Source organism: Ammospiza caudacuta, chromosome 14 (genome assembly GCF_027887145.1).
Source record: "Ammospiza caudacuta isolate bAmmCau1 chromosome 14, bAmmCau1.pri, whole genome shotgun sequence".
NCBI lineage: Eukaryota > Metazoa > Chordata > Aves > Passeriformes > Passerellidae > Ammospiza > Ammospiza caudacuta.
The window spans coordinates 13,426,780-13,447,729 of NC_080606.1; the positions used below are offsets into that span (position 1 = coordinate 13,426,780).

Consider the following 20,950-nt stretch of genomic DNA (forward strand, 5'->3'; position numbering starts at 1 on the left):
GACAGAGAGCCCCGAGCTCCCTGCTGACTGTGGAGCCTTGCAGTGCCTGCTGCTCCTCTCACTCATCAGCTTTTGAGTTCCTTCTAACTCTGACCTGCTGTTTCCTGCCAGGGCTGATGAGCCACGAGTGCAGAGTCCCTTCCTCTGGGCCAGTTCCTCAGAGCCACTTCCAGTGGCTGCCACATGAAATGAGCAGAAGAAAAAAACGTTGCTCTTGTTTTGACTGGAGTTATTCCCAGTGAAATTCCCAGGCTATTCCAGTGTGTTATAAAGGGGGTAACACAATTATCCATGATCAAAGAACTAAACTGCAAGTCAGAAATCCTGGGTTCGATTTCTAACTCAGATTCAACCAACACTAACCACATGACCTCTCTGTGTCTCCACACACTCGAGGGTTTCAATAATAATGATGACACTCAAAGCTACTCCCAAACAAATGAGAAGTTTATTAAACATCACAGAAGCAGAAAATACTGAGGCCATGTTTGCCCCATGAGCCTCACTAGGTGAGTGCAGAGCTCTGTCCAACTGACAGGCTGGAAGTGGAGGAGTTCAGCTCAGCTGCTATCTAGCTCAGAAATCACTGCACATTGTTTGCAAACTTATCAGGAGTGACTAGAATTGTGAATTAGCTTCAGCAAGGCAGCTGGCAGGCTGCTGAGGCACACAATGCCTGCTGAATCTGCACTTCCTGCTGGAGACGTGCAGAGGAGAAGGCAAACTATGAAAGAGCAGAGCAACCCTCCCAGCTCCAGCCAGACCTACGTGCAGCACGGGCTCAGCAGGGCCAGTTTGGTCCAGGGGCCAAACCAGAGCTCCCAGCAGCAGCAGCAGAGCTGACAGAGCTCAGCTCAGTGCTGTGGAGGAGCCCAAAGCCCTTTGGGGAGGTCATGAGGCTCCCCCACCTTCCCCCAGCTCTTTTCCACACTGGGTAAGGCCACAGAGCTGGAGGGCAGCACTTGGACCATGCCAGCCCACACTGTGACCCTGCAGGCAGCTCTGACACACAGCCCAGAGCTGGTGCTGCCCCTTTCACACCTTGGTTTTCAGTAAATAACCAAAGCTCTGTCCCAAGCAGCAGCAGACACTGAGTCCTGTTCTGGTCAGCCTTACCTGAGCTCTCACCTGGCCAGGGCAGCAGAGCAGGGCTCCATGGATGCTCCCATGCAGGCAGGCATTCCCTGGGAGCTGCAGGCACAGAGCTGGAGCTGCTGCACCTTCTCCAGCATCCAGGTCTGTCTGTGCCCACTCAGAGAAACAACAGGAAGATGTGCAGTCTGATGGGAACACTGCAGCATCAGCACTTGGGGAAACCCCAGCTTGTACACTGCAATCCCCCAAAGCCAACCAAATTGTGCCACAGCAAGGAAAAGAGACAATGTGCACTGCACTGCTAGGAAAGGTCTCTTACTGCGAGCAGGGCCATTCACTCATCTCAGACTGTCAAATAAATTTGATCCCAGTCTCCTCTAGCACAGAATTGAGTTATTCTTGCAGCCACAGAGAAGTTTTGTTTTTTTTTAAATCAGTTTTAAGGTTATTGGCATGAAGAAGTCCAAACCCTCACTCTGGGGAGTTCAGCGTTGACTCTGAAAGAAGAGGTTACCTTGTAAGTGAAAAGGAAGAAAACATTAGAAGTTTCTAGCACCAGAAGCTGCAGGGTCAGTGCAGATCAGAGCGCTCCAGGCAGCATCACCGCTGCTCAAACGCCTCCCTGCGCTTTGCAAGCCGCCAGACGCCATCCCGTGGCCATCCCCATCCCCACCAACCTCCCCAGCGCTCCAAAGCTCCCGGCCCGCTCAGGGATGCGCTGTTTGCTGGCTCCGAGTCCTTTATGCTCCATGCTCTGTGCTGCTGATGTAAAGCAAGGCTGAAAAATTCTGCTACTTCCCAAAAATTCTGCTACTTCCCCAAAATGCCTCCAGAGAGGCGCAGGCTGCGGGATGTGCCGGGGCAGATTTCAGGATGCATCCAGCTGTGCCATCACCTTTCTCTCTTCTGCTGGCTACAAGGACACCCCCAGCCCTTCAGGAAAACCAGGGAGTGCTCCACACCGAGTGTGTGCCCCAGCCTGTGCCAGCCACGGCCATCCCATGGGGTGACATTGCTGCCCTGCTCAGTCACGGTGCTTCTTTGTGGGGGCTCCAGCTGTGGGGGTCCCTGGGTCTGCATTGAAGGCACTTGAGATGATATTTCATGTTCACACTCATGTGTTTATTATTTCCTATCAGTAAAACAGTCTCACTACTATGAGTTGGGCAGTTTTTCATTCAAAGGCACAAAATGGCCAACAATCTCTTGTACAAGGGCTTTTAAGACTAAATTACCCAATTAAGAGCTGACACTTAGATTCTTTTCCATTTTAACCCAATAACTGATCCCACAGAGCCCACAATGCAGCCTTTTCTGCCCAATTACAAAATGGCACCCAAACCCATGGAGAAGAAGGAAGAAGAAGCATGAAGAAACCCAGGATGACGCCCTGTGCCCTCCATCTTGCTTCCATCCACAACATGCTAAAAATCCCCAAACCCTAAATTTCTCACCAAGTAATACACCTACACTACTCTCTATATCTATTTCACACTTTTGTGGATTCCAGTCTATCTTGAAGTCTGGGAAACTTTCTCCATAAGTGAGGGTCAAAGTCAGTGCTGCCCTGGGTCAGGGCACCCCAGAGCAGATAGAGAAATATTCCCAATGTGCCCTGTGTTTGCACACTTTATCCACAGTCCCTTGTTCCACCAGCTCCCTCCTGCTCTGCCGCAGTGCCCAGAGCTTCTGGAGCACCTCTGTCCCACTCCTGCTCCCTTAATTCCCCTCTCATTCCCCCAGGAAGGGCTTTGCCCCCATGCAGGACACATCTGACAGAAGCTGACAATCCCATGTGCTCCCTTTCCAGCTGAAGACACAAAGCTGAACTTCCAGCCTTGCTTTGGTTGCCCAAAAAACACAACATAGCCTTTAAGGCTGATGCAAACTCCATGTGAAGGGGGTGGGAGGGAAGCTGTGCAATCTCACAGAAATTCAGCTGGCCCTCCGTATCCCCCTTGTTGCCCCTCCAGCTCACCCTACCCATGCTCCTTTCTGTGTTTTAATACAGGAGGGGGAAAAAAAGAGGAAAAAAATAAGAAGTGACCAGAAGCAAAAAGAGTCCTCAAAGGCAAATGTTTTCTATTACAGCACTGGTTCTTTCAGGGCCTTTGATGTTGCTTCTCCCACACAGAGCTGTTTCTTTCACAGTCTGTTCTTGCACATGAACAAGATGTTACACGTACTCTACACAGCACATCCTCAGCTCTTATTCAAAGCATATTTGTCCCAACTCACTGTACTTTGTAACATTTTTCAAACCAGAACTCATGCATCATAGGCACAGAGGCATTTTTATTCTAGTTCCCCCTTTTCATATTTAATTTTCTTCCAAGTTCTTGGAGGTTCTGGTCATAAATAGGGAAGTGTTGACATTAACTAGGGTTGAGAGAGAGCTGTTAAGTTCATGGCAGTAGATGAATTTTTCCAAAATGTTAGGGGCTTGTAGAGCTTTGTCAGAGGCTAGATCCAACATTTGTATTTAGATTATTTAGATGCTTGATTAGTTAACTTCCATTACATTCTTTATTTTACTCGGGCCCACAGTTTTTAATACCACCTGCTTCCTACCTGCCTATCACAAGCCTTAACTTTTGCATGCTGAAAAAATTATTGAGCACACATTGCATTGATAAATGATTACAGTTCTCATGATAAATTTAATTTGCAAATTATTTGAGGGAAAGAAAATATTTTTGTTCTAGCACAATAGGGTTTTCGTAATCTGTGTTATAAACTATCCAAACACAAGTAATAGCTGGGAGCTTCTGCCAACTTACTCAACTTTGGTGGTAGTTCAAAAGTGATGCCAGAATGCAGGACGTTTCATTAGGTCATGGAGGGGTTAAAGCTACTCTTAACTTAACTTAAGATCTTCTAAAAAAAATCTCATGTCATTGTCTCCAAGATTCATTTAACTCATGTTGTCAAATACTACTTACTTCTGCATAAATCCAAACCTTGCCGAATCAAAATACAATGGAAAATTTTCTTTCAGAAAATATCTGAAAAATAATCAAAAATACCAAATTCTGTTAAAACCCAAGATAAGAGACAGTCAAGAGACCACCAGGAATTTTACCACAGCTATTCAGTAAGATGGGCAACCTATAGTAATTAAACCATAATTGTGTTTGTATAGCAGGTAATAAAATTTTATGGCCCTCAGAAATAAGCTAAGGAAGAACAAGAGTGTTTGAACTGTTGTACAGTGTAAGATGATGCTTTTTGGACACACAGGAACTGCTTGACAGCCTGGTGTCACTCACTGTCCTGTTGAATCACAGGGACTGTCACTGCAAACTTAGGCAGAGACCAAGAGAGACCTGGCCTGGCTGGTTAGAGATGAGCAAAACCTGTGATCTTTCAGTAATAATTTCTTACTTTACAGTAAGTAGACTTTGAAGGTGGAAGCACATTGGGTTTTGTTGCTGCTACTAAAAATATGCTCAGAAGACTATTGCCTGTGTTTAGAAAAGGAGCCTGGTATCAAACCAGCCAAATTGGTTCACTAAAAATAGGCATTTCTTTGTTCTGTGTTTTCAGGTCTCATTTCTTTTAAACCCCCACAATCTTTTGTGATCATCCAAGCTAACTTGCATTCTTTGCTAATAGCAAGAACCCACCTCCTCTCCATCTCCAAACTTCATCATGCAAGAACAACAAACCAAATTGCTCCAGGTTTAAAAAGAAAATGCTGGCCCTGGCATGATAATCAGAGGCAAGACTCAAACCAAAAGGCTTTAAGATCTAAGAGCAAGTAATAAAAAGCAGCTTGAATGCAAAAAGGGTTTGGATTGAAACAAGAGACTTCTGCCAATGCCCAGTCCAATGTGAAGGGATGAAGGATAGCCTGGAGGTGCAGGGACCCTTTGCAGGGGTTTCTGTGCCTGTGCATTTGTAGGAGCAGCAGCCCTGTCCCTGCAGCAGGAAGCAAACCCAGCTGTCACCCTTAAACCAGCTCTGCAGCAAAACTACTCCCTCAGAAAACAGACTTGCCCTAAAAAAGATCTACTTCTGATTTAGCCTGATGACAAAGGTCCTTGTTGGGACCCTTGGGAATTTGATAACCAGCCCTTAAGGAAACCCAGACACCAAACCCCTGCCCTCCCCAAAACCAGCTGGAACTGAGAGAATGCCACTCCAATTCTGATTGGCAAGCACAGCTCTCATTTTTGGAGTGGATTAAGGAAAACAGCCCTAGACTTGCCCACAAGGAACCTTTTCCTCTAAGTCTCTTACTCCCATTAAAAGTCTCAGTTGTCTGAAAAATGCATTTTTCCTTTGAAAATTAGCTGGGCAAGATTAACTCAAGGCTAAAACTCTTAATTTATCATTAGGGGAGCACATCACTACTTCCTTCTCACTGGGTCTTCTGGTACCTCCAGTGACGCATCTTACACTGAATTTGCTAAGGATTACTTCACATGCGTCAAGTGAGAGTAAAATACTCAATGAGAGGCAAAGATCCTTCCCATCTCCTGTGGACAGCTGCCATTCATGTAATAGCCTTGGAATACAAGGGGCAGTTTGTATAGCTCCAAAAATATTCCTTGGCCTTTACTCCAAAAAAAAAGCAAATGCAACAGGCCTATGACTTCATGAAATTCTTGAACTCGTGTTAATGCAAAGCTTTTTTATTATTAAATTACCAGGAAAATTATATGCTGATTAAATTCCTTCCAGGAAAAACAAGTTCTCATCTTTGTTGTCACACAATGTATTAGCAGGGTCTACAGATAAGAATGTGAATATTTGCAAAAAATCATTTCCCTGGGCCAGTCTATTGTGTTTGTGCACCAGAACCTCAGTTCCAAATCTGCCTGAGCCTGCTCAAGTTCCACCTCTGCAAACAGCCCCCAACACAGACCTGCCTGGAGAAACATGCCAAGATAAAGCCTTTCATTTAAAGTGTTTTTAGCATTTTGAATTATTAAAATGATTCTCTATTTTTACCATGACTTACAAAATAATTTTTTTCAAATCCCACTTTAGTTTTTATGCAGTATAGAGTTCCTCAAGCCTTTCAAAAATGAGTTTTCCAATAAAGTCTGCAGGACTCAGATTTACATCCTCACCCACTGACAGTTTAATTACTTCCATTGTAGGAGAAAGTATTTAATCACATACAGTCAGAAAAACAGCCCCTTAAATACAGGCTTTTGGGCCCATCATCCCCCCATTTGAAATTCAATGAAGGAGAATGAAACATGCACACTGTGATCCATTTCCTGATGCAGAACACTTGATATTATCAAAACATACAGAGTTCCACAGCTGACACACACATTTTTCTAAACCATTGGTAAAATCCTTCCAGCATTTCAAGGCCATGAAATGAGGATTCAGTGTGCTCTGGATATGACCTAAAGGCAGTGCTGGTCAATGAGCTGTGCAAAGACCATTGCTGTAATGCTGTGCTAATTAACATACTAAAAATAGTCCATCTAAGATGCTGCTTGAATTACACAGGTATTTTAACTTAGTTCTCCACTATTACAACATTAAAGGTAATTCATCACTGTGATTCTCAGAAAAAGATATGCACTGATGATCCCTTTTAAAAAGAAGGAAGTGGGGGAAAGACAGGAATTCTCAGACACTCATCATGGCAATTCAGCAGCAATAAGTCTGGTGAAGTCATAAAAAACAGTTGTTAAATGTCAATAGTTATACATTAAAGCTGCCTACCAGCACCAGCTGGCCTTCTTTCCCAACTGGTGTCTAATTCCCTCGGCCAAGGCAGGTAACAAATCCAGAAATGCAACTTTTAAAAGTCAGTTTTAGAGTATGCTGCAGAATCAATGATCCCTCTGAGCAGTGACAACTCAAACACAGTGAAGTGCAAGAATCAATAATCAGCATGTTAGAAAACTTTGTTTCAAAATGAAAAAATTGTGCTAGGAGTGTGAAAGAGAACCTAGGCCTACCCTGGGCCTGTTAACAGCAACATCCATTTGTTCTGAAACAACAGACACAGCCAGAGAGGGCATTATGGATATATTTTATATTTTATAAAAGAGCAATGTCTTGTACAAGACCTTCCAAGAGTGGGGAATAGGCAGAACACTACAAAAACTGCTGTAACAAGAGTGGCTGTTTGTGCGCTCGCTTTATGCAGCTTACATTCGAATGTTTACAGAGGCCAGCACTCAGACAGGACTCTCCACTAACAAACAAATCTGGAATACATCAATTGTACAGGTAAATCAGCCAAAATGAAGCAATAGCTATGCTCTTCTCAGGTTTAAGAAAGCATGCAATAGGTTTCCCCCTCCTGGCACCCCTCAGATTTCCACACCACAGCACCAGTAACAGCACAGTGGAAGGGAAGCAGGGCACAGGTAAGGGGGTGGATTTCATCACAGATTGTTTATCAATATTTTGCATAAATGGAAAAGCAGCCTTCCTTAAGCACCAAGAAGGCAGAGAAGATACAGGCATGAATAAAAAAATAAGTAAGCGACTTAAGACATCAAAAATTCAAGAAATAGCACTGTGCATATACAAACAAAATTAACATTCAATACTGTAGAGCTCATTTAAAAATGGCACCAATGGACAATATTTTACAATATGCACATTTATTTGAAGTGGGGAACTAATGTTCCACAGGTGGAAATGATCATACAAATAATAGTGCCACTGTTGGGCCATTCTGGTACTTCTTACAATTTAATGGAAACACTTTTAAAAATAATCTGGTATGTACATGTCTTCTGGATACCCAACGGCTTCTTCAGAACAGAAAAAACTACAGTTCTCCCCCTCCCTTTTAGCCAGACAGTATTGCCAGAGATTGTGCTCACATCTAAAGCACATAATCTTACTTTAAATTCAGTGCTATTTTCTTTCAGAAAGATCACAAGTTGTACTTTTTAGGTAACAAAAGCATTTATGTTACAAACATTCAAAAATGGAAGCTTATGATTCTGGCAGACAACGTTGCGTATTAAATACAAACCAGCCAGCAATTACTGAACATAAAAAACTTATTCAATCATAAAAAAATACTATAATTCATCACCACAGACTTTTTACAGAGTTATAAATAATAAATAGCATAACACAGTAGATTACAAACGGATTTATTTTGCCCCGTTATAGTCTTTAAAAAGTAAAATATCTGTTCCTACCTCAGACTGACCAAGGTACTGTATCAAGACTACTCATAGCTCAAAGGGAATTCCTTCACCAAGCAATTTGCAGAGCTTGCATCCAATCCAAAGCCCTTCCTTAGGGATCCAACCTTTGCTGAGCTGTTTGCTCTGCTCATGACCAAGAAAAGGACAAACCCTGCCCCGAGCAGCTGCAAAGGGTCTCACCCTGGCTGCCCCTCAGAGCTGGGGCTGCCCCAGCACCTCCACACCTCAAAGGGAACACAAAGGGAAGCAGCACCCCCGACAGGCTTGGGTAAGCACTCTATAAACAAGCTGTACACAAAGGACTTTCCCCACCCACCCCTCTGGTTTACATTCCATAATTTTGTAACAATGTCCCCTAAGGCACAAAAATACTTATGACCTCAATGCCACAGGAGACATCGATGGTGCCACACATGGTTCTCCTACACAGTAGTTTAATTAACTTAGTTATCTGTACTGTATGTCTTCAATCGAGGTGTGGATTAATTTTTCCTGGCCAAATCTTGCTGAATAATGACCTTATTTCATACAATCTGCAGGACAAATGTTCTGGGAAGAGAACTATGCAGCTAATTTAATTGTTTGCAGAGTATTACTATTTCTTCACTGATGGCAAAAGTGACAGTCATTAGTTATTTTGCTGTGGGGTTTTTAGTTTAATGTAATAGAGTGAGATTTCCACACTCAATGTGGCCTTCTGTAAATGAATTCATAAAAATGACTAGCAGCACTAAGGAAATAAAATATTTTTTTCTCCCTTCCATAAAGGAATTTGAGGCTAGTAACTGAAAAAAAAACAAAAAAAAAAAAGCAAGAGTAATTTTACTCAATAGTAGAAGTGCCAGAGAATAAATTAGTATTTTCAAATCCTTCCAAACCAAGTTATTTCCCTAGACATAGCGACCATGATAATGATAGAAGTACATTCCTAAAAATTGTAACACTAATAGGTAGATACCTATTCCTGGAATCAAAAAGTGTATGCAAGTTCCTGAAAGCAAAAGTTAGTATAATATCAGCAGACATCTTGTTTAAAAAATAAATTTGCAAAACCAGACATTAATATGGTCTACAATGTCCATTAAATGGATAAATTAAAAAAAAAAATCACTGGAAAGTAGCCAAGGATTACAGTAACAACAATTTTTCCTTTTAATAAACCTCATATGAATGGTTCAAGGATCAGAGTTCATTTCTCTGTACGAGCGTACAGCAAGGGGACAGCACAGCCAGACACTGACTCAGGACTTGGTAAAGTCACTTGGGTGAGAAGTCATCCATGAGAATGAAGGAGGAGCAGGAGTTGGAGCAGGGCACTGGGGACTCCGTGGTGATGCTGCCTTTAGTCAGGGAGTCAGAGGAGGAGCCAACGCTGCTGCTGCTCCCGTCCAGAATATCCGAGGACAGGCTGGGGAAAGGGAAAAAGCTCCTTTAGTGCAGGGCCACGAGGCTCTGAGCAAAGCTTCCCCCTTGCACAGGACTTGTAGGAGACCTATACTACCACTCAGTCTTTCCTGCAAGACTGGCAGCCCTGAAAACTCCTTGTTTTCTCTAGCATGTTAGAGATATTCATGCTCCTCATGGGAACGAGAAGCAGAATTATTGGGTTTTTTAACATGCAGAATAAATCATGAAGCTGATTTTAATCAGACATAGAAAGGAGGTGACAACAAGTAAGTATAAAACCTAAAAGTAAAGGAAAATTAATAAATTAATCAGCAATGCAGCAAAGGTGTCATTAATTAGCTGGTATGCTCTTTAACATGGCACTACTCAAAGCAAGACTGAGACCTATTTTTCTCACAGAATTCCTGTGATTGGAATTTGAAGTCTAGATACAAGATCCCAGAAGGCACATTAATTGATGCTTTTTCAATTTAGGGAGAAGCAACATGGAAAAAACCATCCAGGCAGTTACAAGTCTACAGTGAAAGTCTGAAATTACAGCAGTAACAGCTGATATTTTTGAATACTTAGTCTCTGACTCAACACCAAAAACCCCTTGGTATTTTATGGTTATAATAAAAAAAGATAAGTCTAAAAACCATGAACTTAGGGACAAGAACAATTAAGTACTCACACACATTTTCTAAGTATTCAGTGAAGTGCCACAGACACTCTATGACCACTGCCTATAACATACTGCAATGATGAACTGAAGTAAATTTGCTTATGAATCAACAGGGATTTGTAACAATTATATTCAGTGTAAATGCTTTGATACCCAAAATCTAGGCTAGGGTCTGTTCAGGAAGAATTGACTAAAAGAGAAGGACCACTGTCACAGGGCAGCTTCCATTAATACACATCCACAAGAGACACACAAAGTATTTTTTTCCTGGGAAAAAAACCAACTAGAAAGCTTGTGATAAATGCACATTCCTTTCCATGTGAAATATTTTACCATGAACTGAGATCTGTCAGATGTGTAACATCTGGAGAAAGCATGTTGGTGGTTCCTTGGAAAAGTCTCTTTGGCTGACTTTCAGTTTCCATTTCACCTAAGGAAAACAGTGCAAATAATCAAATTCACTTGAGCCTGCAACATACATTTAATATTTGCCTGCTGTAAAAGACAGGTTTGACCTACAACACCCCAAGGTTGCATTTGTAACACCAGTTCTCCAATTCAGCCAACCAAGACTAAGACATCAGTTTGATGATAGCTTTTGTTAGACCATCCAGTTCATCCTTAGCTAAAATTTCAGCAGTATCTGAGGGCCTGCAATGATCTCAAAAACACAAAACTTGCTGCTTGTACTGCAATCAGACAAAACAATCTAAAGCAAACTAATTACCATGACATATTTTAAGTAAACAGCTGAGATGAGGTAACTGATATAAGTCAAAATATGAAGTTTAAAATTGTTAGTGATTATGAAAATAAGAATGACAGCTGGGTTCAGTTTCACCCTCCCCTGTACAATGAATTCTGATGCATGGGTACACTTTTACAGGGAAACTGAATAGAATAAATCTGTCATGTAGGAGCATTTCCACTTACTCATCATGGATCAGACTATCTTTGTACCTGTAATCATCTACAGACATTAAGAGATTAAAAATGATGGGGAGAATTAATGTAATCTCTTTAGTATAATCTGCAGTGAGAATGAGCTGGCTCACTAATAGCTGCTCTACAACACACATTTGAAAATATCATGAACTTGAAAATAAATTTTAAAAAGCCACACCCTCTCATCTACAGTATATTTTCATTCTTACTTTGGGGAAGAAAGCATGAAATGGGAACAATTTTTCTGGCTTTTACCTACACTTGGCAGTAGTTGCAGAGTCAGCTCAAAAACCTGACAGAAGCTGAACATTATACCAAAACAGTCTATACATTCTGCAACAGAATCACACTGCTACACTTTATAGAAAACTGGTAACTTTCAAAAGTCCCACTTCCTTCAGCCCACAGCGATACATTCCTATGTTAAGGCAAGGAATAATTACTTCTAGCAAGCAGAATGGGCAAAAAACATTTATAAAATATTTGGTCTTGCAGAAAAATGAACAAAACACCAACACTTTTGCCCCTTAAATTTCACAGAGACAAATCTGCACTGCTACAATACATTGCAGAATCCACCAATATAAATCCCCTATGGCAGTGAAAAGTTCTTCAGTTCATGGCTTTCCTTCTCCTACTGTAAACCTATGACTGAAATTCAGAAAAAAACAGGACCACATATTTAGGAAAAGAAAGCAAGTTCATTTGCATGGATTAGATGTTTCAAAATTAGGCAGCATTTTGAAAATTCCTTGATATTTCAAGTAAGAAAAGGAAAACTCATACCTCCACTTTGTAAAAGATGTTCCATGGGAGCACATGGATTTGGTGAGGAAAGGCGTGTCCCTCTACCTGCACTGCTCTTACAATTTGTGTAAGTGTGGATATTTATTCCTTATTGATCATTTAGTTTAATAAACTTTTGATCAATTTTAGTGCCTCTAAAATTCACAGAAAATAAAACTCAAGATAGAACTGACATCTATGAGAAAACTTTTCTCTCTCCTCTGTCAAATCAGTATCAGTTAGACAATGCTCTTTATCTGACAGGACAAGCAATACTAAAAAAAGCTAACAAAACCAGTAACTTTTCTCAAAGCCTAAATGTAAGTCTTGTACAATAAAAGGATGTTTTTGGTGCAGTTAAGAATGCCTAAGTTAAAAAAAAAAAAAAAAAGCAGAAATGATAAGCACAGCTAAAGGCACACTTTAGGAATATCTCATTTTTACAGTTCTACCATGGAGATTTGTTTGAGGATGTTACTTGTAAATATCTAACAAGGAACAGTTCCAGGAAAGAATGTATTTTCCTCCTTCAGGAGGAGAGGGCACTGATCTATTCCATTTCTCTAAACACTCACCTTCTGAACTTTCAGAGTGAAAACAAACATTCAGTACTAAGTTTAGCAGATACTGCATGATAAGCAACATTCCTAAGATGATCTGAAGGGTGTGCACTGTTCAGTGGTACTTGGAGGAATGTTTTGAACATTTGTAAGCTCTGACATTTAATCTGATGTATAACAAAGTTTGCCTCTGTCAAGCAGTAGCTGTTTTTTCAGTTTTTCATTCCTGTGTTTTAAATTAGCTACTTTACATTGTATTTTTGAGTTATGCCTGGCAAATTCCAGTTCATTGTGGATACAAGTGCATTATATCTACAGAATTACAAAAAAATGTATCCAGCTAGAAAACTACATCCATATTAAGGTAAGGTGAATACACATACCTTTTCTTTTAATGGGGCCAAGAACACTGGGCCTGATACAGTTGATTGGACTTTGACTCCTCCTGCTGAAGAGAGAACACTGAGAGTCAGGCCTGTAAAGGTTCCAGTTTGCATCAAATCAACACAATCACAGCATATGGAGCATTCTTCAAAGTTATTCCTGCACAACTGGGATTCTTGTGGAATCTAAATACATAAATAACAAAAAAGGGCTGCCTATTAGAGCAGATTATCTGCCACACAAAGTTATAGAAGATTTTCTAAGGTTTTCTCCTTCCCTTCGTGAATCACATCCTCATTTCAATCCTTTTCCAAATTTTGCAGTGTAGTTATGTAAAACCAATCTGCTGACAAAGTTAATTTGAAATACCTGAGGACTTCTCCCCAAGTTACCAAGTCCAGTTTAAAGTTGACACTTGCTCTATAAGAGCACAGACATAAAGGATGATCTTTTAGAGCATTTTTACGTGGCAAAGCTTCAGCACTTGTAAAACTGAAGTCTCTTTTAATGCCTTAACATCAACTTGAATTAATCTTTGGCTTAAATTCCAATGTTAGCACAACAGACACTCATTTCTTACTTGCAGAATCGCCTTGTTGGACTGGGAATGGGGCTTGGAGGTAATCCATTACTGCTCACAAACATCTGCAATGATGGTGAAAAACATTGCTGCAGGAAGAAAATTCAAATAAAGATAGTTTAGAATTTCCTTTAAAATACTCAGATGTTACACTCCACCCTCCAAAACAAATATGCCCTCTTCTATTCCCTTTTTATTCTTAAAGAAAAGCTAGCAACAGATTATACAGATTATCAAATATAATCTTACAAGTATTAGAATTTAACTTAAAAAACATAGTGGCCCATGCAATTCTGCTCAGATTAACTAAACTTGAAACCCACAAGAGAAGTAAAATTGAAATATACACTATTCTCTAAATAAGAGAATTGTTTCTGTTCTTTGTTACATTTAGAAACAGCAGTACAGTACTCAGGACTCTTTCAAGGGGCTTTTTAAACAAACAAGTTGAGTTTACTCAAAATACATCTGACCTGGAAACAATATTCCAGAGTAAAACAGGATATTTGGCTCTGTGATTCTGCAACTAATTTGAGTTTAGCCTATGAATGCTTCTAGCTAAACACAAAAATCTTTGTGTCAAGTTATCTGCTAGTGCTTTACAGTCAGAATTCCAAAGGTGCAGGACCAGCTGGCAGCATCAGTGTTTTCCCAGGAACACATTTACCCAGCACTCACGTGGGGCTGTTACATGCACCAATCTGGTGGGAGCAGAGATTGCTCCTGTTCTGTACAAAAGCAGAATCACACAAGAGGGTGCCAGCAAGGTCAAGCAGCCCATCTTCACATCCAGTGCCAGCTTCTCTGTGCCACATTTCAGTTTTCCAATCCTCACTGGAGAAGCAGTTTATCTAACATGCAGCTCTTTCCCTGGCATCTGCCACCAGTTTTCAGTATAAGTTCAACACACCCAAGTCCTCCTTCAGAGATTTGTGCCTTCCTTTCCATCACTGATGGACACATTTTCATCTCTCACCAAACAAATTTGCAATCCAATTTTGGTGCTTCTTCCCCAAAATCCCCTCACTTCTCCACCTGGAGATGTTGTCCATGACTACTTCATGGACAGGATCTCCAGGTTCCCTAGAAGCAGAACCCAACCCACCCAACATTGCACAAACAGTAACTGAAATCATCCAGTGTTTCACTGCTTAAACTCTGCAGGCTCCCAGAGGGCAACCATTTGATTCTAAGAAACCAACAAAATATGGATTTGGCTTTTTTGGTGCTTGCTCAGTTGTGCTGTTGAGGGGTTTTTTAAACTATGGAACAATTTGTGAAGTTACAGATCTTGACAGTTTAGCTTGGTCCAGAATTCAGAAATACTGTCTCAGCCTGGTATTTCACTTATCCTACCTTTCCTATTCCTCTTGTAGGTGAAGGTGCAGGTGAAACTGGAACAAAGTCTATTCTCTTTGGGGAAAAAGATTTCTCAGACTTGTCCAAGTCATTGTCGCTCTGTGAATACAAAGTTTCAGACTTAACACTGGCACAGGACATTACCCTGAAATCCAAGGCACAACCTTCTAATGGAAAGTCATTGGGTCAAATGCACAAAGTAGCTAAAAGCAGACGGGCTTAAATTCTTCTTAAATTATTTTCACAGTTAATTCCTCTCTTTCCCTTAAATTCATCATTTGAGTGTAAAAATGGAATTAAATAGGAAACATCTATAAAAAGATTACCAGGCTCAAGCTTTCCTCCCATGACTGGCTTATCTGCATTGCTGTCTGCACTTCCCTAGAATACAAAAAACCCCATCAGTAGCTACAAAGAGGATAACTCTGGCTATTTTATCACCTTCTTTCAGTAACACTCACCTTTCATGTGCTGCTTCTCTGTTCATTAAATCCACTCCTTCCTCCTGCAAGAGATAAATGTCCTAAGTTTTCCCATAACATTTGACTCATCACAGGTAATTGAAATAACACTTGTGATTCCATTATTTGCCATCAGGATTGAAAAATGAACAGCAGAACCACTACACAGAGAGACAGGACAGCCACCAGTCCAGCTCACTGCTTCTCTTAAATGAAATACTCCTAAAATGCAAGGTAGCTTAAACACAACAATAAGCCTTGCAGGGCTTCTTCCTTGATGAAATTAAGTTTTAAGAAATATTCAGTTTTCTTTAGTACTTGAAATACTCAATAGGAAAGAAACCCTCACTGTGCAAGTACTTCAATATCATACAGTACTCTTCATTCTGTTACTGAACACACAGATAAAAACTCCACTCACCCTCCTGATCTGATGAAGTCGGCTGCTAGGAATACGAATGGGAGATGATGACAAAAACTGGGGAAAAAAGTGACAGCCACAATGATTAAATCACACACCACTGCTTGCATGCACACTATTTACCATCAACTTCATTCTTAGGGAGCTCAAAATGAGCTGCACAACTGCATGTGGGTGACTCAAACAATGTTGCAAAAAAGCAAACACTGACCTTCAAGAGAAAAGACTTGTTTTAGCACTCACAAATTCCTGGTATCACCCAGCAAGGGGCATGGATCTGACTTGCAGGCAGAGACTGCTCAGCATCTCCAGTGCACACATAGCTACAGATGTCATTTAGACAAGGGAGATACTACAGATGAAACTGTGATTGTTACACAACTCCCCACTGCCCGGGATATGACAAACTCCTGTAGGACACCCAACTCAACCTGCTGCCTATTGGAAAGGAGAAATCTCAGCGCTTCAACCCAGTCTTGAACAACACTCCCTAAAGCTTAACTTCTGCAAGTTTTCAATTGTGTGCAATTTTATGCATTTAATTTCTCTGGAACTCTAACACCACATAAAAATGGGCCAACAGTTCCCACTCAGGATGGCCATGTGTCCAGTGTCACATCTACTGACATGCTCCAAAATTCTGGATTCTTAACAAGTCTCACAACAGAAGACTTTGAATTAAAAATCCCTGTCACCTTTCCTGAACAGAAGTCGTAGAGGAAACTTATGTCAGGAATTTAAGGCCTTGAGAAAAGCAATGTTTAATCTTCACTATCCTCAGACAAGACAGAAAAATTTCAGCAGAAGGAGCACACAAATGCCTCACCTAACAAGGATAGGGTAGAAAAAAGAAATGGAACATTTCTGAAAAGTTTAACAACTGCAGTAGTGTACACTACTAGAGAGCAACAAATAAATCAGTCTTCTTTCAGTGATTTTCTGAGGTCTAGTGTTCTGCCTTTGCAAAAAAAGAGCACTATGTCAAACAGGTCAACAAAGAACCGTGACACTGTCCATTTTCAGAACACAGTAAAACATCCTTTCAGGACACTTAATTCTGACAGCATTTTACTCTTCTAACACAGGCCTAAATTAACTTTAAAACTGGACTTAATATGGGGAGTCACATAAAATGCCAACTACTCTTGTCTTCTTGTGGACAGTCAACATACCAGTATTATTTCACTATACATTGTAGTTAGAGATGAAAAACTGCTCATTCTGCAGCTTGGAAGCGTGCTAGGATACTTAGTGCAAATACAAATCAAGTTTAACTTCATTTCTCTACTCCAATTATGCCCTGATGTGTGTAAACATGACATGCTTCAGATTCCTCACCATTCCATGGCGGCTCATAACTGTTGTGCTGTTCCTGCGAGTCCGCAACACGTAAGGCTGAAACACCTGGGAGTTGTCACTGCAGGGGGAGAAAACAAAGTTTTGTGAGCAGCTTTTTTGGGTGCGCTTTACTTAAAGCTCCACAGCGCTGTGACACGCGCTGCAGCCTGCACAGCGCTGCAAACACCATTTGATTTGAACGGGAGCGCGGCGAGCAGTGGAAGAAGGGGACAAGGGGGCACCGGCGGTCCCGGCCCCGCGGGACAAGGGACACGATCCGCAGGCCGCTGAGAGAGCGCCGGGCCTGGCCCAGGCCCCGGCGGGCAGCGGCGACCCCGGGGCTGGCTGAGCCCCCCGGGCCCCTCACCTGAGCCCGTGGATGAGCGGGGCGCTGTTCGACCGCCTCAGGCCGCCGCCGTCGCCCGGGGCCGCGGCGCTCCCCGGCGGCAGCTCCAGGTCCAGCTCCATCTTCTCCTGAGCCATCGCGGCGGCGGCGGCTCCGGCTCCTCCGCCCCGCGGCGGCGCCCATTCACTGCCGGCGGCCGCCGCGGCTCCTCGGGCCGCCGCTGCCCCGGCCCTACAGGCCCCGCGGGCGGCGCCGCGGGCTCAGCCCGGGGGCGCGCCGAGCCCGGCGGGGGGGGCGGCCGCAGCAGCGCCGCATCCCGGGGGCGGCCCGGGGGCGGCCGATTCCTCCAGCGGCTGCAGCCGGTGCCGCTGCCCGCGGTGGCGGTGGGAGCGCTCCCGCTGCTCCCGGTGCTTCCCTCGGCGCCGACCGCGCTCCCCGCCCGCCGCCGCCGCGCACTGCGCATGCGCGGGGATCGGGGCGCAGGCAGCGCCGCCCGCCTGGAAAGGCGCATGCGCGGTGGCTCCGCACCCCGGCACTGCTTCGGCGAAGGGAGAGCTCCCGACAGCCCCCGGGGCCGGCGCGCGCGCTGATTGGCTGTAGGAGGAGCGCGTGTGTGTTTGAAACGCCGCAACGGTCGCTAGGACGCGCGCGCCGCGGGGGCGTGGCCGGGCCGTGACCTGCAGGAGGATCCGGGTTCGAGTCCCGCCCCGGCCACAAACCCGGCGCGTTTTCCCGTCTCTGGGGGCAAAAGGTTTTATAACCTGCTTCGAGATTAGCTCCTCTCCGACCTGAGTCCCGCGGGCTTTCCCAGTGTTCTCCCCAGCCCTCCCTAGCTGCTGAAGCACGTACCAGAGATTTGATTGCAATGAGAGTGGGCTCAGCATTCAGAAATCTGCTGTAAAACTCGTTGTGAGGCGTGATCCGAGATCTTGACAGTGTTCGGGTTTGGACTGACCTGGGCAAACCCACTCTAAGTGATCAAAGCATCAAAGTTTGTGCTTTCTTTACAGTATTTTTCTGCAATAATTGTTGTACATATTTGTCTCTTACATGTAGGGGGCTTCAGGGTCTTTCCCAGCACCAAATTTTAAAAGGTCTTCATTTTCTCCTGGGATGAAACAGTTCTTTTGCCAGAGTGCTAGGTGTCGAAACTGTTAAGATAGAAAAGTTAGGGTTTTTCAACATTTCAACTACTTTAGTTGGGAATACACCTGGATGAATTATTCTCTTAAACAATTGAGGGTAGATGCTTCTAGATAACTGATTAGAACTCTTGTTTCTGTACCTTAATATTTATTATGGTACTTCTTTGCATTTTTTATTAATCAAGACTGACTTTAGCATATTCCATTTTTCTGTGTTCAGGGACTCTGTGTCTCATCAGCCGTTGGTGATGCTTACATTCTTTCATTGAAATGATACTATTAATGAAGAACTTTGTGCTGACACACACAAAGATGCATGGAGTTGAGTTAAAAGACCCACGAGATTATATTTAAAATATTTACAGGATTTTTTAAATATGCATTTATATTGAAAAACCCAGAGAAAAAAATCCTTATCTTCTATTACTGCAGAGGAGAAATACCTTTCACAGTCCTGTGCCCCTTACACTATGGCCTACCACAGCCCATAATGACACCCTTCTGTGAGGTGGTACAGAATTGCCATCTCCTGTAAAGACTGAGAATATAAATATGCAAATAATTTTGCCTAATTTCTAATAATTATGACCAGTCTGATTCATTGGAAACTTAGGATCTGCAGCTGTGAAATTAATATACTGTTAATCCCCTTTTGCTGCCACCATTCTCTAAAAGCAATACGACACTTTTACAGAACCTGCACCAAAATCCTTGTCTGGTGCTTCAGCACAAGCATTTCACAGCTTGGAACAGCTTCCATACCTTCATTTTCCATGGCTAGAATTGCCTAAAAGGCAATTCAGGTGAAAGTTCCTAGCAAAACTTCTAGCTCTGAATTGAAATCTACTCACAAGTATGCTGGTTCTCTTAATACAAAAGCCACCTGCAGGATCTGACTACAGCACTAAACTATGTGGATTTTGCTATTTATTTTTATTGTGGAGTTATTATATTATGTCCTTGCCACTAAGGGCAGCAAACAGCTTCAAATGCCATGTAGCAGGATACTGTTAAGGAAAAAGCCAACAATATCCAAAATGTGGCTGAGAGCTCAAAAACATCTGCTCCATGTTCTCAAATTTTCCAGTGCCAGGCAGATCATCCTGCTCTCTGACCAGGATTTACTGTAGCCAAGAGAACTTTAATGGGAATATATGTAGAAAGAAAAGTGTCAGGCTGACCCTCAAAGGGCTGAGGAGGGTAATGAGGGAAAGTTGTGCTGTGGACAAGAACTATTGAAATGAGGAAATCTGAAGTTTTTGAGTTAGATAACACCATGGCAAGAGGGTTAAGAAAGGAGAGAACATATTAAAAAAGAGCCTTGGGAGGGTGAAGGATGGATATTCAGAGTGGGGCAACAGAGACTGAAAGAATGAGATATGAGTACAGTGATGCAGAGGGACTGGTGGGCATGAAGTGGGTGATGATGTGGGGGGTATTTAATAGTGTCAGGAAAATACCCCTGTGGGTGAAATAAACACAGCCATAGTCACAAAATGCCATCAGCCTTAGATAAATTAGGAGCCCATGAAAAATGTTTTAGCTTTCCATAATCTACCCTCTTTCTCTGGTTATTTCTGCTCCTAAAGACTGCCTGAAACTCTCACTATAAACAGATGAAGGGATGGAGCACTTCTTGTATGAGGAAAGGCTGGGACAATTGGGATTGTTCAAACTGGAGAAGCTTTGGGGTGACCTAATTGTGGCCTTCTGGTACTTGAAGGAAATTTACAAGAAAGATGGAAAGAGATTATTTACAAGGGCTTGGGTTGACAGGACAAGGGGGAATGGCTTCAAATCAAAAGCGAGTGGGTTTAGATAGGATATTAGGAGGAAGTTGTCCCTGGAAGTGTCCAAGGCTGGTTTGGACAGGGCTTGGAGCAACCTGGGATGGTGGAAGGTGTCCCTGCCCATGGCAGGGGATGGATCAAATTGGTTTTTAAGGTCCCTTCCGATCCAAACCATTCCATGATTCTACGGTTAATGCCCTGTTAAGGCAAACCAGATTTCCACTTCCCAAGTTAGGAGCCTGAGCACTGTCCACCAGCCAGTGTGGCACTGCCCTTCCAACCTATTTCACCATGATTTTTCTAGGAATAAACTAGGGCCACACATAGCTATTAAAGTATTCTGAAAACGTTTGGTTTAATTCTTTATTCGTGGAGCTATCTAGGCCTGCACAGAACCACCCGCTGGTATTTCTGTGAGCGAGAACAGCTCGGTATGATATTTTCGCTGTGTAGCGACCAGCGAGATGTGCCCTAGCCGGAGAGCTCCGCAGGACGAGCACGCTACGGTCCGATCAGAGCGGTGT

At 42.7% G+C, this 20,950-nt stretch overlaps 1 protein-coding gene and 1 non-coding gene across 3 annotated transcripts; both read right to left on the reverse strand.

The window, feature by feature from the left end:
- Positions 1–6,344: 6,344 nt before the first annotated feature.
- On the reverse strand, positions 6,345–17,740 carry LOC131563744 (PABIR family member 2-like). 2 transcript variants are annotated; one of them, XM_058813857.1, is made up of 10 exons: positions 17,513–17,740; positions 17,146–17,224; positions 15,808–15,864; positions 15,387–15,430; positions 15,252–15,306; positions 14,923–15,024; positions 13,567–13,655; positions 12,986–13,047; positions 10,645–10,741; positions 6,345–9,648 (listed from the first exon to the last, which is right to left on the reverse strand). In XM_058813857.1, exons 1-10 carry the CDS (start codon positions 17,626–17,628, stop codon positions 9,498–9,500), a joined length of 852 nt encoding a protein of 283 aa, XP_058669840.1. In that variant the 5' UTR covers positions 17,629–17,740; the 3' UTR covers positions 6,345–9,497. The 2 variants fall into 2 exon arrangements, with proteins under 2 accessions (XP_058669840.1, XP_058669839.1); XM_058813856.1 differs by having other exon boundaries at positions 6,347–9,648; positions 12,986–13,050.
- LOC131564137 (small nucleolar RNA U109) lies at positions 9,720–9,862 on the reverse strand. The gene has a single exon (XR_009275364.1). It is a non-coding gene; the product is annotated as a small nucleolar RNA U109 (small nucleolar RNA).
- Positions 17,741–20,950: the final 3,210 nt, after the last annotated feature.